Genomic DNA, 15,166 nt, shown 5'->3' on the forward strand with positions numbered 1-15,166 from the left:
GCCCCTCCCCCAAGTCCCTCCTCCCTACCTTTTATCTTAGCCTGCTGGGCACACTTTCCTCATTCCTGAAGAAGGGCTTATGCCCGAAACGTCGAATTTCCTGTTCCTTGGATGCTGCCTGACCTGCTGCGCTTTTCCAGCAACACATTTTCAGCTTGTGGTGAAATAACATGGGTTAGGAAGGATACTTAATTAGCACCACACGCTTTTGCCAATCCTTGTAAAAGATGATGGTATATTTAAGAAACAAACTTCTGTAGATATTAGCAGTAAGTGAAAATCAAAACAGTGTATAGTAATCTCTGTGTTAGGAAAATGAAGCCTAAGGCAGCTGAAATGAAATTGTTCAATATTCTAATTTTACTTTTATGCGTTTGCTAACTAACTTTGAGTTATTTTGTGATCCCTGTAAATATAGTCACTTTACACCATGTCATGAATTTCAGTCATTTACCAATAACAAGATGGTGTGTTTTAATGCAGCTAGTAGTAAAGCAAAGCATGTGGAACAGCAACCTATAGATCTTTACATTTAAATGCAGTCTGCCATTCCTCAGAAGTAGCAGTATTTTGTGCATGATTCAGCATCATTACCATTAACATCACATCTTTTTCACAACAAATTGAAGGATGCCAACCTTTGATAGATTCTAGCCTCTGTGGCACTAAATGTTAGTGTTCACTGATCCAACTAACTGATTCTGACTCACATAGTCTTTTAAGAAGTAGTAACTGAGTGCAGTAATTAGACGAGTGATCTGTTGTTGGTAAAATCTAATTCATTTTAAATAAATGAGAACATTTTTACTTATAGTGCATGGTATTAGAATGTAAGGATGAGAAGACAGGGATACAGAAAAAAAAATCAATTGGCCCATAAAGCTCATTTCTCAATGGACAAAGATGAGAATGTGTTTTTTTTCTAGATTTGGGTCATCAATGAAATGAATTAGTATTAGAAAGCATTGCTGGTATTCACATTTCAATTCTATTATGCAGTTGAATTCAACTGCTCAAGGTTGCTGTCATTATGTGCCCTTACACTTGAAAACATTCTGTCCAACTGCTTGAGTTCTTAAGTTATTAGACAATAACACAAAGGGAAAGTTTCCTTCACCCTTTTTGGTAGCTCATCACTGTTTGACAGTGATATTTGGAATGATTGATTGAACAAGATTTACGAATTGCTTTTTCTCTGCATGCTTGAACTTAATCACAAACCTGTGTTAACCAAGATATTTTCTGCAGTATGACAGCTTTTAAGTTGTCCTTATTATGATAAGCCCATTGTATTTGTGTAGCACTGATGCTTATTTTTCTTTGTTTTGTTTTACCTTTAGCTTTCTGGCAAACCCTGTGAAGCACTGTTGGTATTAAAATGAAGTTCCCTGCTCAAAGACTGTACTCATTGTCACGAACAATTCATCACCTGAATACACCATGCATTCATTCTCGCAAGCTACACTGGAATTCTGCAGCTCGGCCATACTCCACTTTCAAGAGGTTTTCACTGAGGGCAGCCAAGCCACTTCCTTTGAAAGTTGAATACTATCCCTATAGAAGTTTCATTCTAGCTAGATTGGCAACCCGACTGTTAAAGATTCGCTATCTTGTACTGGGATCAGCAGTAGGTGGTGGTTATACAGCAAAAAAGGTATGTTAGATACTTACTGTACAAAATATGTAATGAAAATACTAAAAAAAAAGGACTGATGAGAAGGATGGTATTTTCCTGAGCTTTTCAGGATTATTTTTGTGACTGTGCTTCCTACTTCAAAGGTATGACGAAGTCTGAAGATTAAACTTAACCAATAATACGTCCTCCAGTTATTATGTAAAGATATGTGAATCATTTGATATTTTATAATTGCTATTAAATATGTCTTCATTTCTTTAATACTTGGCTTGTTTTTGTTTTTTTTTCTGACCTGAATACTTGCAACTTTTCTATAGGAAGAATGTTGTGAAGCTTGAAAGGGTTCAGAAAAGATTTACAAAGATGTTGCCAGGGTTGGAGGTTTTGAGCTATAGGGAGAGGTTGTATAGGCTGGGGCTATTTTCCCTGGTGTTCGGAGGCTGAGGGGTGACCTTGTAGAGGTTTATAAAATCATAAAGGGAATGGTTAGGATAGATGATTAGGTTAGATTCCCTACAGTGTGGAAACAGACCCTTTGGCCCAACAAGTCCACACTGACCCTCCGAAGAGTAACCCATCCAGACCCGTTTCTCTCTGACTAATACACCTAACACTATGGTGCCTGCACATCTTTGGACTGTGGGAAGAAACCGGAGCACCCAGAGGAAACCCACGCAGACAATGGGAGAATGTGCAAACTCTACACAGTCTTTTCCCTGGAGTGGGGGTGTCCAAAACTAGAGGGCATAGGTTTAAGGTGAGAGGAGAATAATTTAAAAGGGACCTAAGGGTCACCTTTGTTATGCGTATATTGAAAGAGCTACCAGAAGTGGTGGAGACTGATACAATTAGAACATTTAAAAGGTATCTGGATGGGTATATGAATTGAAAAGGTTTGGAGGGATATGGTTCAAATGCTGGCAAGGGCGATGAGATTAGTTTAGGATATCTGATTGGCATGGACGGGTTGGACCAAAGGGTCTGTTTCCATGCTGTACAGCTCTGTGACTCTAAGAAAGTTTCTTGTGCATTTTCATTTGTTAGACATATGACCAATGGAAAGAAATGATGCCAGATCTAACAGCGTACAAATGGATAATTCCAGATTTTATCTGGGACCTCGATGAACATATAAACTTTGGTGAGCTGATTTTATTATGGTTATACAGTAAATCCTTGCTATCTATGAAATTCTGATTTGTGAATTTGCCTATCTGTGCCAAAAAATAAGTATCGACAAAATTCAACATCTGTGGAAAAGCTTGCATATCTGCAATTTTTCACTTGATTTTACATGAACTCCACGCTCACGAATTCATCATTTGTGGGGTTTCTCAGGAATGGAACCTTTGCAGATATGCAGGAATGACTGTATGTACAAAAGTATTACAGCTGTAGTATTTGTTCAAAATATGTTCAACTATTTTCAGTTGTTTTGATTGTTATGCTGTAACTTTAACTTTTAACAGAGTCCATTCTTGCTGTGGTCTTGTTTGTGGAATCATTCAGCACTCTTCAGCTTATTGAGTCTGTACTGCCGAAAATGCTATACCTACACTCGCCCAACTTTCCTGCACTAGGCCCAAGGCCTTGAACGTTAGACAGTTGAAGTGTTCGTCCAAGTACTTTTTAAAGGTTCTGACGTCTTATGCCCCAACCAGTTCCCAGGCAGTGCATTCCAGATCTCTTTCACTCTCTCTGGATGGAAACGTTTTTTCTCAATTCCCCTCGAAACCTCCTTGTTATTGACATTTCAACTCAGGTGAACAGTTGTTTTCTATTCAACTTGCCCACACCTTTCATGGTCTTATGCACCTCTATCAGATCCCCCTTCAACCTTCTCTGCTTCTCAAGCTTATCAAGCCTCTCTTTGTGGCAGAAATGCTCCATCCCAGGCAGCATCCTGGTGTATCTCCTTTACACCCTCTCCCATGCAAGCACGTCCTTTCTACTGTGTGGTGACCAGAACTGTACACAGTACTCCAGCTGTGGTCTAACTAAAGTTCTGTCTGGCCCCAACGTGACCTCCTTGCTCTTATAATCTGTGCCATGATCGATAAAGGCAAGTGTCCCATATAATTTGTTCTCATGCTCCTTAACTACCTGTCCTGCCCCTTTCAGGCATCTGTGGACTATCACTCCAAAGACCCTCTGTTCCTATGAGCATCCTCGTTTTCTGTTATTCGTTGAGTACTCCCTTATCTTCCTGTTTCTTCCAAAGTGTATCACGTCATGGTTTATCAGGGTGAAATTCCATCTGCCACTGATCTGCCCCTCTGTTTATATTGTCCTGTAACCTAACACCTTCCTCCTTACTGTCAAATACCTGACAAGCTCATATCCCCTCCAACATTCTCATTTACATCACATCACAAACAATAAGGGACCCAGCATTGATCCCTGCATAGATAGAAAAGTATGTTTGAAAATTGACCTGGATTTTGTAGTGAGAATAATTGCAAAACTGCCAGCATTTGCACAATACAGTTAAAAATGAGTTAGAGGTTGATGTCATTAATTTATGCTTTGGAGGATGTCACTCTGTGAATATTGTACAATCAAAATACAATCAATTAGAAATTACTGAATTGACAAGAACTTCCATTCTTTTAAGAGTCTTTGAGCCCTAAAAGCCTTTGAAAAGCTTAGTTTGTTCGACCAGATGCCACTGAGATTTTAATGGTATACTGAGTTGATAATCACTACGAAGACCCCCTCTAGTTCTGAGTTAGTTATTGTATAATTATTGAATACCAAATATCAAATCATCTTTAGGCATTTAATATTTTTAAAAATATTGTTTGTGTTTTGGGTTCTAAGTCTGTTCTCAGGTTGTACTGTAATTGTTTATTTAGCTGTCTGTAAAACATGTAAATAAATCTGAAACGATTCAGTTTTTCCCTGCCTTTTAGCTAGCTGTGAGAATACTTCAGTATTATTAGCTGCTTCCTATATTAGGTAACATCATAGAACATAGAAGAATACAGCGCAGTACAGGCCCTTTGGCCCTTGATGTTGCGCCGATCCAAGCCCACCTAACCTACACTAGCCCACTATCCTCCATATGCCTATCCAATGCCGGCTTAAATGCCCATAAAGAGGGAGAGTCCACCACTGCTACTGGCAGGGCATTCCATGAACTCATGACTCGCTGAGTAAAGAACCTACCCCTAACATCTGTCCTGTACCTACCACCCCTTAATTTAAAGCTATGCCCCCTCGTAATAGCTGACTCCATACGTGGAAAAAGGTTCTCACGGTCAACCCTGTCTAAACTGTTACTGGACAGCTGGAGATCCCTTTGACTTTGTGTTGACTTGAAACTGGTTTTGGAGGAGGTCCAAAAGAGGTTTACATGACTGATCCTGGGGATGAAGGAGTGGTTGAGGAATCTGGACTGCACTTGATGGAGTTTAGAATGATGAGTAGGAATCTGATTGAAACTTACAGAATACTAAGAGGCCTGGATGGGGGAGAGAGAAGATGTTTCCTCTCGTAGGAGCAACTGAGACCCAAGGGCCATCTCAAAAGGAAGTGAGATGAGGAATTTCTTCAGCCAGAGGGTAATTAATCTGTGGAGCTCATTGATGCAGACGGCTGTAGAGGCCAAATCATTAAGTGTATTTAAGACAGAGATAAGTTCTTGATTGGTAAGGGGATCATTGATTACAAGAAGAAGGCAGGAGAACAGGTTGAGAAATATATTAGTCATGATCTAATGGTGAAGTCGACTTGATGATCCGAATAGTCTAATTCTGTTGCTATGTCTTATGGTCTCAGAAACTAAGTGGCTCTTTTCCTGGAAGAAAAGCCTAAATCTAGGGATCGTAGACTTTGGATAAGGGGTTGGCCATTTTTATTTGACATGATGAGAAATTTCTTCAGTTGGAAGATTGTGGAAGTTTGGAATTCTGTACTCTAATAGCTGGATTCTCAGTCATTTGAGTACATTGAAAACTGAAATCAATAGATTTAAAACATTAAGTAAATCAAGTGACATGATAGTGGTTTGGCAAAGTACAGTTAATGTGAAAGATCGGCCATGATCTTGTCGAATGATTTCATAGCTCCATACAACTAATAGTTTATTCTTGCAACTGCTTCTGCCTGCGGACAATAATGAATAACAATGTGAAGTGCATGCATTAATCTGTTTTTAATTTTATTTTTAGAAAAATTTAAAGAAATATTCTCTGATGTGGAACTTGCTAAGTTACTACCTGATTTTGATAAGGTTGGAGAAAGCCTGAATCAGCTGAAAAGTCTGCTATCTCCAGGTTGGTGTCTGTTTTGGATATGTTATGAGAGCTTTGTGAAGAGGTATTAAAAGTGTTGAATTATCTTAATGCTTGATATGGCAATTCTTATACATCATGCTGTGGGAGCCTTCTGATAAGCTGCAAATCTTAGTTATTATTTGGGGAATGACGATTGTAAATAGCTGTTTGTTAAGCTCAGGCCTTTGGAAAATATTTCAAACAGATGCAAGGTACCTTTGAGGAAAGATAATTATCCTTACATGTTGTAATCAAAATACCAACTTAGAATGCACATCCTCATTCCAGAAATACTGGAAAATCAGGTTGTAAGTTTGTGCTCTGAGTTGGAAGGTTTGTGTTCGGGCATTTTGTCACCATGTTAGGTAACGTCATCAGTGAGCTTCTGGTGAAGTGCTGATGTTCTGTCCCGCTTTCTATTTATGTATCTTGGTCTGTTAAGGTGCATAACAGCCCTACTCATATCAATTAACATCAGCCTGGCCAAAGAAACACTGACCACACTATTACAGGAACCAAGGACACAAACACCCAACAGCACCAGCTTCATCAGCAAGGACAACATCCTCAAGCTAGTAGATGTGTGCCTCACTATCCACTTCACCTTCAATGACAAGACCTACAAACAAATCAATGGAACACCCATGGGAACACCAATAACAGGCAGCTTAGTAGAAGCAGTAACGCAGAGCCTTGAATAAACGGCCTTCCCCACGATCTAACCCAAACTTTGGGTCCGCTACATGGATGACACCTTTGTCATCACAAAACGGAACAAATTAGAGGAAACCTACAACACCATCAACAACACCTTGGCAAAAATTTCACAAAAGAGGAGAACAACAACAGACTCCTCTTCCTGGATGTCACAGTGGAATGAACAGTTAATGGAGAACTACAGATCAGCGTCTACAGGAAAGCAATAGACACATACCAGATACTCGACTACAGGAGAAACCATCCCAACACCTACAACTAAGCTGCATCAGGACATTATTTAAATGGGCCGCAAGACACTGTAGCACCCAAGAACTACGAGCGGCAAAAGAAAAATACTTCTACAGCGTATTCAAGACAACGGGTACCCGATAAACGCAGTCCGCCGATTTTTTAAGCAACAAACCCAAACAAGTTGACACAACACACCAAGAAACTCTAGTCATGCTACCATACATCAAAGACATCTCTGAGATGTCTACCTGACTACTCTGACCCCTTGGCATCATGGTAGCCCAAAAATCTACCAACACAGTGAAACAGCTTCTGATGAACCTAAAGGACGCTATACCCACAACCAGTGAAACAAATGTCATTTATAAAATACCCTGCAAGGACTGTAACGAACGCTACATTGGACAGCTAGGCAGAAAACTAGCCACCAGGATAAACAAACACCAACTAGCCACCAAAAGACGTGACCTGCTGTCAATAGTATTCATTACAAACAGATGAAGAAGGATTCCACTTCAGCTGGGACAATACATCCATTCTAGGTCTGGCTAAACAGAGGCACGCACTGAAATTTCAAGAGGCCAAGCTTTCAAACCAAAATCCCATCAATAAACACATTTTGACCCCATTTACCAACCCTGAGAAAAAGAACAAGAAATGGTATCATGCATCTTAACAGACCAAGACACACAAATAGAAAGTAGAACAGAACATCAGCGCTTCATTGGAGGCTCACTGATATTATCTAGCATGGTGATGAAACGTCTGAAAACAAACCTTCCAGCTCAGCGAGCAAACTTACAACTACAAGCTACAAATCTTCTCAAAAATCACAAATTCTGGAAAATGCATAGTACAGTAACAACAATACGCACCATTTTTCAAAAAGCAGGCCTATAAGATTTTGAAATTGAAAAAATAATCATGGAGGAGCATGTGAGAGTGCAGAATCTGTAACTAACCATAATCACCCAATTATTTACACAAGTAATGGAAGTGGCATTCCATTTTGAATATATGAGCTGATAACTTAAAAAATTCCAGCTCAATTTGAATTCAGAGAAACTTTTTTTTTGAAGCATCCACTGTTCTCACATTTCTCTGATCTCCTGAGGGAACGTACTGTATGAAACGTTATTGCTGGAACAGCACAGCAGGTCAGGCAGCATCCAGGGAACAGGAGACTCGACGTTTCGGGCACAGGCCCTTCTTCAGGAAGAAACGTCGAGTCTCCTGTTCCCTGGATGCTGCCTGACCTGCTGTGCTGTTCCAGCAATAAAGTTTCAACTTTGATCTCCAGCATCTGCAGACCTCACTTTCTCAACGTACTGTATGACACACAATATAACTAGAAAAAAGCTTCAAGTTACTTCAGATTAAAACTCAGCATGGGTTAAATCCACAAATGATTTATCTACTGTCCAAAATATTAAATAAAATGCTAAGTCCAATATGGACACATGTGAACAGTACTTTTCTTGATACAAAAATAAGTCATTCAAGTAGTGAATCAATCCCAGTTTAAGTAAGCAACAATTTATCCACACCTTGAATATTCCCCGATTCCATATCTACCAAACTGCTAATCGCCTGTTACTTATCTTATTTCCAATGTTCATGAACCAACTGGTTTCCTCTCCTCAGCTGCTCTCCCTGCCACCCTCCCAGCCTTGATAGCTATTTTCTTACCTCTTACTCAAAAAGAGGGATTTCTTTTTTCCTATCACATTTTAGCAAAGTATCTTCAGGAATAGCTTCCATTTTCATCCTGTGTCATCTCTAAGCGTGTCCTGAGAATCTATCTTTGGCTTCTTCATCATTACATGCTGTCCTTGGTAATAATACTGAAGAGACAGGGTTAGCTTCCGTGCGTATACCTGTTCTCCACTTGCATAATCCCTCCATTACTTTGCATGTAGGACATTCAAAAACAATCGCAAATGAGCTGTAATTTGTTTTCATTAAATACCAGAAAGTCAACAGTCAATGATTTCAGTCAAACCCATCATCTTAGCTGTTGATTCCATTTCCCCACCCTGCCACTGTCTTAGGTTGAACCAGACTGGTTACATCATGACATCCAATTTCATACCACTCTCGCAAAGATTAAATACACTTCCTTAACATGGCTCTTATGCTACTTTGCTTTAGTTCACATACTACTGGAACATTCATCAGTGCCTTTGTCACTTTTAAACTTGACTATTCCAGAATACTGTTTGCTGCCTCTCACCACTATTCTTTGTAAACTTCAACTCATCTAACACCCTGCCATCTTTATTCAATCCTCAAGCAGATTTTGTTCCTCCATTACACTTGCTTAGTCCCCCAGTTAAAATTCTTATCCTGGTATATACATCTGCTCATTCCTTCTCCTTTAATCTCTGTAACTCTACTAACTCTTCTAGCCAGGCACTTTCTGCTCAGAACTCAACATTTTTGTCTCTTTGTCCCCTTCTGCATTCTCTCCTCACTATTGGAATCCAAGTCTTCAGCTGCCTCGGGCTAGTTGCTTTGGAATTTCTTTATTGCTTTAGCTTTGTCTCTGTAATCATGCTCGCTTCCTTTCAGACCTGACCTTTATGGTCAGACCTCTGGTCATAGAGTCATAGAGATGTACAGCATGGAAATAGGCCCTTCGGTCCAACCCGTCCATGCCGACAAGATATCCCAACCCAATCTAGTCACACCTGCCAGCACCTGGCCCATACCCCCTCCAAACCCCTCCCATTCATATACCCATCCAAATGCCTCTTAAATGTTGCAATTGTACTAGACTCCACCACTTCCTCTGGCAACTCATTCCATACACGTACCACCCTCTGTGTGACAAAGTTGCCCCTTAGTTTTCTTTTATATCTTTCCCCTCTCACCCTAAAACTATGCCCTCTGGTTCTGGACTCCCCAACCTCAGGGAAAAGACTTTGTCTATTTACCCTATCCATGCCCCTCATAATTTTGTAAACCTCTGTAAGGTCACCCCTCAGTCTCCGACGCTGCAGGGAAAACAGCCCCAGCCTGTTCAGCCTCTCTCTGTAGCTTAAATCCTCCAACCCTGGCAACATCCTTGTAAATCTTTTCTGAACCTTTCAAGTTTCACAACCTCTTTCCGATAGAAAGGAGACCAGAATTGCATGCGATATTCCAACAGTGGCCTAACCAATGTCCTGTACAGCCGCAACATAATCTCCCAACTCCTGTACTCAATGCTCTGACCAATAAAGGAAAGCATACCACACGCATTCTTCACTATCCTATCTACCTGCGACTCCACTTTCAAGGAGCTATGAACCTGCACTCCAAGGTCTCTTTGTTCAGCAACACTCCCTAGGACCTTACCATTAAGTGTATAAATCCTGCTAAGATTTGCTTTCCCAAAATGCAGCACTTCTCATTTATCTGAATTAAATTCCACCTGCCACTTCTCAGCCCTCTTACACTCACATCCAAATCATTTATGTAAATGACAAAAAGTAGGGGACCCAGCACTGATCCTTGTGGCGCTCCACTGGTCACAGATTTCCAGCCTGAAAACCACCCTCCACCACCACCCTCTGCCTTCTACGTTTGAGCCAGTTCTGTATCCAAATGGCTAGTTCTCCCTGTATTCCGTGAGATCTAACCTTGCTAATCAATCTCCCATTGGGAACCTTGTCGAATGCCTTACTGAAATCCATATAGATCACATTACCGCTCTGCCCTCATCAATCCTCTTTGTTTCTTCCTCAAAAAACTCAATCATGTTCGTGAGACACGATTTCCCACGGGTCATCTTTGTTGAGATTTCTTCCTTGCTTGGCAGATATCATTATCTGATTGTGCTTCTGTGGTGTGGCATGGTATGTTTTTTCTGCATTGCTTTATAAAAGTAATTTATTAACATATAATTGCATTTGTTGCTGTGACATGACTCAATGGAGACAGTGCAAATAAACTCCAATCATTCCTGAGATGTCATAAATGTGAAGATTTGACTAAAGCACCACTTTGCCCAATTCTGTCCAACTGTTGAATTTGGGTTAAAAGAATATCCGATTTTGTTCCCCCCAATTATGAGCAAATAACACTTTATTGTAATCCATTTGTTTTGAAATAATGTCAAAAACTAGACTAGATTAATTGTTAATCTATAACTGTCATTTAAAAAAGAACAGGAAATAGTCAAGAATTTAATTGATGTAACATGAACTTTACCTCTTTTAAAACTATCATACATAAAAGATAAACAAACATATTATAATTTGTTATAAAGTGGAGGCTGATCCCCTTCTGAGAACTAAAACCAAAACACCCAAAGAAGAGTGTCTCTCCCTATATAGAGGAATCTCAATTATCCGAATATTGGATTATCCGAAGGAGATCTCAAGGTCCGGATAGAAACAATACATGAAAGAGCTGTTTCAACTGTGATCGCGTATTTTGCTTACACTGATTAAAAACGATATCTGCCAAGAACAGTCCTGGACTTCGATGGGTCCCCAGGCACTGTCTCCAACTGACTGATCTCCCAGCCTCTCTCCCTCTCCCTACGCTTTCCCTGGAGTTCTACATAAGGGTGAACCCCTAAACCTCTTTTCCCCACACATTCTCTCTAACATTGTCCCGTACAAGGTAGAGGTGGAACTTGTCAAAACGTTGCAGTTGCAAAGGTGTGTGTGTGTGGAGACTTACTGCAGAAAGGTAGAAGCAGTCTGACTATTGGTGTCCAGTCCAGCTGCCCCAAAGGGGACGGGGTTGGGGGTGGGTGGGGGACGATGTTGGGGGGATGGCGTTGGATGGGTTTGGGGGGCTTAATAGAAAACACCTGAGCCTCAGAAGAGAGGCATTGAATTGATCGACTGAATAATCAATTATCCGAATGAAATAGTGCCCGCCCATCTCATTAGGATAATTGAGGTAATCTGTTAAAAGGAGTGCAAGAAGGGGTTTAACCTGTTTTTCAGCAATTTCTAGTGGTTAAATAAATCCCTAACACTCATTTAACAATCAACAATTAACTATTTATTTATCTAACTCTAACAGTGAACAAATTAACTAAACTATTAACAAATCAACCAAATCCCTTCTAACTATTCCAGAATAAGGCAAGATTCTAGTGATTTGCTGTTCCAACAAATACAAGTCCCAGTCGTCTAACAAAAAAATGGAATTTGGTCTCTTGAAATTACAGCCAGGTTATGTGTCTTCCAGAATGTTCTGTGCTTCCTCCATTGTTCTTCTGACATTAAATACCTTCTTCGTTGTTCTTCTGTCAGGAACATCTTCCCCATTGTTGGTACCATTATTATTATTTAAAAGGTGCTTTATCTAATACATTGATGATTGAGAGAGCCGAGAGCTGTTAGGTCGAGTGAGTGGCAGTTAGCTCTACGGCGTTTGTCCAACTATCCCCTTCTTTTATACCCTTGATGACATATCAGTTTCTTCCAACAGGATTGGTCCTATGTTGTCAAAACCATCAGATTTAAATTTAATAGGTTTTTAGTAGCTAAGGGCCTGGTTTAAATTGATTGACTAAATTCAAAACCTGTTATCTTGATTAAAAAAAACTGCTGCTTTGCCTGCTGAATGTACTGCATTTCGATACAAATGTTTCAGTTTGGGTGCTGTCTGTGCACCCGCAAACTTTAAAGCTGCAGTTCACAGACATCCATTATTAAATCTAAGTACAGGAAAAAACACAATCTTTTAAAGGGACCACACAGTGCTTTTTTTTTGTTGCATTTTACAATTTTACACACACCAAATTCTAACTTTCTGTCTCCCAATCTACAGTTACTCTACCCAACTTTACAACAAAATGGAGGGGGCAGAAAAATAATTATCCAAGGAATGCAGTTCAGTTTTACCAGTCTGGATGATTTCGTTTCATAGTCCCTTTTCTTTCTTCGATGATGCCTTGATGGAATTTGCACAATGATGATCAATCTTTAGACCACTGGTTGCTTGGTTGGACCCTGTGGGGTGTTGTATTTTTCCTTTCAGCAGCTGAATATAATTTGCCCCTCCTCTCTCGGCAGAGTTAGAGAAAGCAATTTTATTTAGAGCAAGGGAACACACACAGATATTGATGCTGCATGTTTTAGATTGCTATTGGATATTTTATAATCAACCTGTTCATAGAGATGCTGTTGATGGGTTTTGAACCTGGGTCTCTGTTCTCTGCCTCTACCTCTGGTTCCGCCCACTTGGCAAGTAATTCCTAGGGTCACCCCTTGGTCCTACTACCGACCTGCAGTCAGCAGGCACATCAGCTCTCCCTCTTTACCCATCAACCCCTGCAATGCGCCCTACCCCTCCACTTCTTCACCTTACCCTCCCGCACCCCTTACAAGACCCCACCCTATTCCCCATCCTACCCACCACCTAATCCCGCATCTCACCCACGACCACACCCCCCCCACCCCCAACCACTCCAAACCTTCACCCATGTCATCACACTACCACCTACCCTCGGGACACCCCCAAAGCCCCACCCACCCAAGCCTTGCCACATATTCACTATTCACCCCGACCTTGAACTCTGAGGCTGAACAGTCTGTCCTCAGGAAAGGGCTTACGTTTGTACCCCTCCACCCACCTTAATGAACTCCAGACCCACCACGATGTGAAGCTCTTCTTCTGCTGCCTCTGTGCCTCCTTCTTTGACAAAATCTCCCAACCTCCCTCTGAGGACCCCTTCTCCCACCTCCAACATTCCTTCTCCACTTGGTCACCACCTGAAGGCCTTGTACCTGCCCAAGAACTCTTCATTGCAGACTGCCAACATGACATCGACCACCTCAGTTTCTCCAGCCCCCTCACCCTCTCTAGACGTGCAGCACTCCACTCACTCCACACCAATCCTTGTTTCACCATCAAACCAGCTGACAGAGGAGGGCCAGTAATAGTCTGGAGGACGGACCACTATATCGCAGAGGCCGAACGCAGACTCTCCAACACCGTGTCCTACTTCCCCCTTGCCCATGACCTCACTGAAACCCATCAGGTCCAAATCCAAGACACCGTCAGTGCTCTCATTGCCTCTGGTGAACTTCCCTCCACTGCCTCCAAACTCATAGTCCCCCATCCCAACATTGCCCATATCTACCTGCTCCCCAAGATCCACAAGTCCACCTACCCTGATCGACCTAACATCTCGGCATGCTCCTGCCCCATCGAACTCATCTCACCCTACCTCGATTCCATCCTCTCCCCCTTAGTTCAGGCACTTCCCATCTACATCTGCGACACCAACCACACCCTTCACATCTTGAACAACTTCCAGTTCCCTGGCCCACAGCGCTTTCTCTTCACTATCGACATGCAGTCCTTATACACATCCATACCCTATTAGGACCGACTTCAGACCCTCCACTTCTTCCTCTCCAATAGACCCATCCAATCCCCCTCCACCCCGCCGAACTGGTCCTCGCCCTCAGTAACCTTTCCTGAAACTACTCCCATTTCCTCCAAATCAATGAGGTGGCCATGGGTACCAGCTCTGCCTGCCTCATTGTTGTCTATATCGAACAGTCCCTCTTCAGTACCTACACAGGCACTGTACCCCAACTGTTTCGCTGTTACATCGATGACTGCATCGGTGCAGTGTCCTGCATCCAGGATGAACTGGAGTTCACCAACATCGCCCACAACTTCCACCCCGCCCTCAAATTCACATGGTCCATCTCGGACACCTCCCTCCCCTTTCTTGACCTCACCATTTCCATCTCCGGCAACAGTCTCCAAATGGACATCGACTACAAACCTACAGACTCCCGTAAATATCTAGATGACACCAACTTCTGCCCAGCATCCTACAAGAAATCCATCCCATTCTCCCAAGTCCTTCACCATATCTGCTTGGACGAGGAGACATTTCCCTCGTGAGCATCCCAGATGTCCACCTATTTTGAACAACGTGCTTTTCCCACATCCGTTATCCAGTCAGCCCTCCGCCACATCACCTCCATTTCCCCCTTCCACCAGTCTAAACTCCCTCCCCTCCATGCAATAATGACAGAGTCCCCTTGTCCTCACCTACCACCCCACCAGTCTCCACACCCAATGCATCATCCTCGAACACTTCAGTCAACTCCAAGTAGACCCCACCACCAAGAACATCTTCCTCTCCCCACCCCATCTGCCTTCCGGAAGGGCCGTTCCCACCAACAGTCATTGCTTCACACCATCCCTGCCACCAAACCAAACCCCAGGTACTTTCCTCTGCAACCAGAAAAGAGCAAAACGTTACAGTACCCCCCCCCCCCCCCCGGGTTCCAAACAGTCCTTCCAGGTGAGACAGAGGTTCACCTGCCTCTCT

At 42.0% G+C, this 15,166-nt stretch overlaps 1 protein-coding gene across 5 annotated transcripts in view; it reads left to right on the forward strand.

Annotated features, from left to right (window-relative positions):
• opa1 (OPA1 mitochondrial dynamin like GTPase) overlaps window positions 1-15,166 on the forward strand; it is a 171,013-nt gene that overhangs the window by 14,629 nt on the left and 141,218 nt on the right. For all 5 annotated transcript variants that reach the window (XM_043702258.1, XM_043702259.1, XM_043702257.1 and 2 more), the window contains exons 2-4: window positions 1,341-1,654; window positions 2,681-2,777; window positions 5,809-5,913. In XM_043702258.1, the coding sequence (XP_043558193.1) occupies window positions 1,379-1,654; window positions 2,681-2,777; window positions 5,809-5,913 (478 nt within the window). In that variant the 5' untranslated portion in view covers window positions 1,341-1,378. The remainder of the gene's footprint in view (window positions 1-1,340; window positions 1,655-2,680; window positions 2,778-5,808; window positions 5,914-15,166) is intronic.

Source organism: Chiloscyllium plagiosum, chromosome 13 (genome assembly GCF_004010195.1).
Source record: "Chiloscyllium plagiosum isolate BGI_BamShark_2017 chromosome 13, ASM401019v2, whole genome shotgun sequence".
NCBI classification, from domain to species: domain Eukaryota; kingdom Metazoa; phylum Chordata; class Chondrichthyes; order Orectolobiformes; family Hemiscylliidae; genus Chiloscyllium; species Chiloscyllium plagiosum.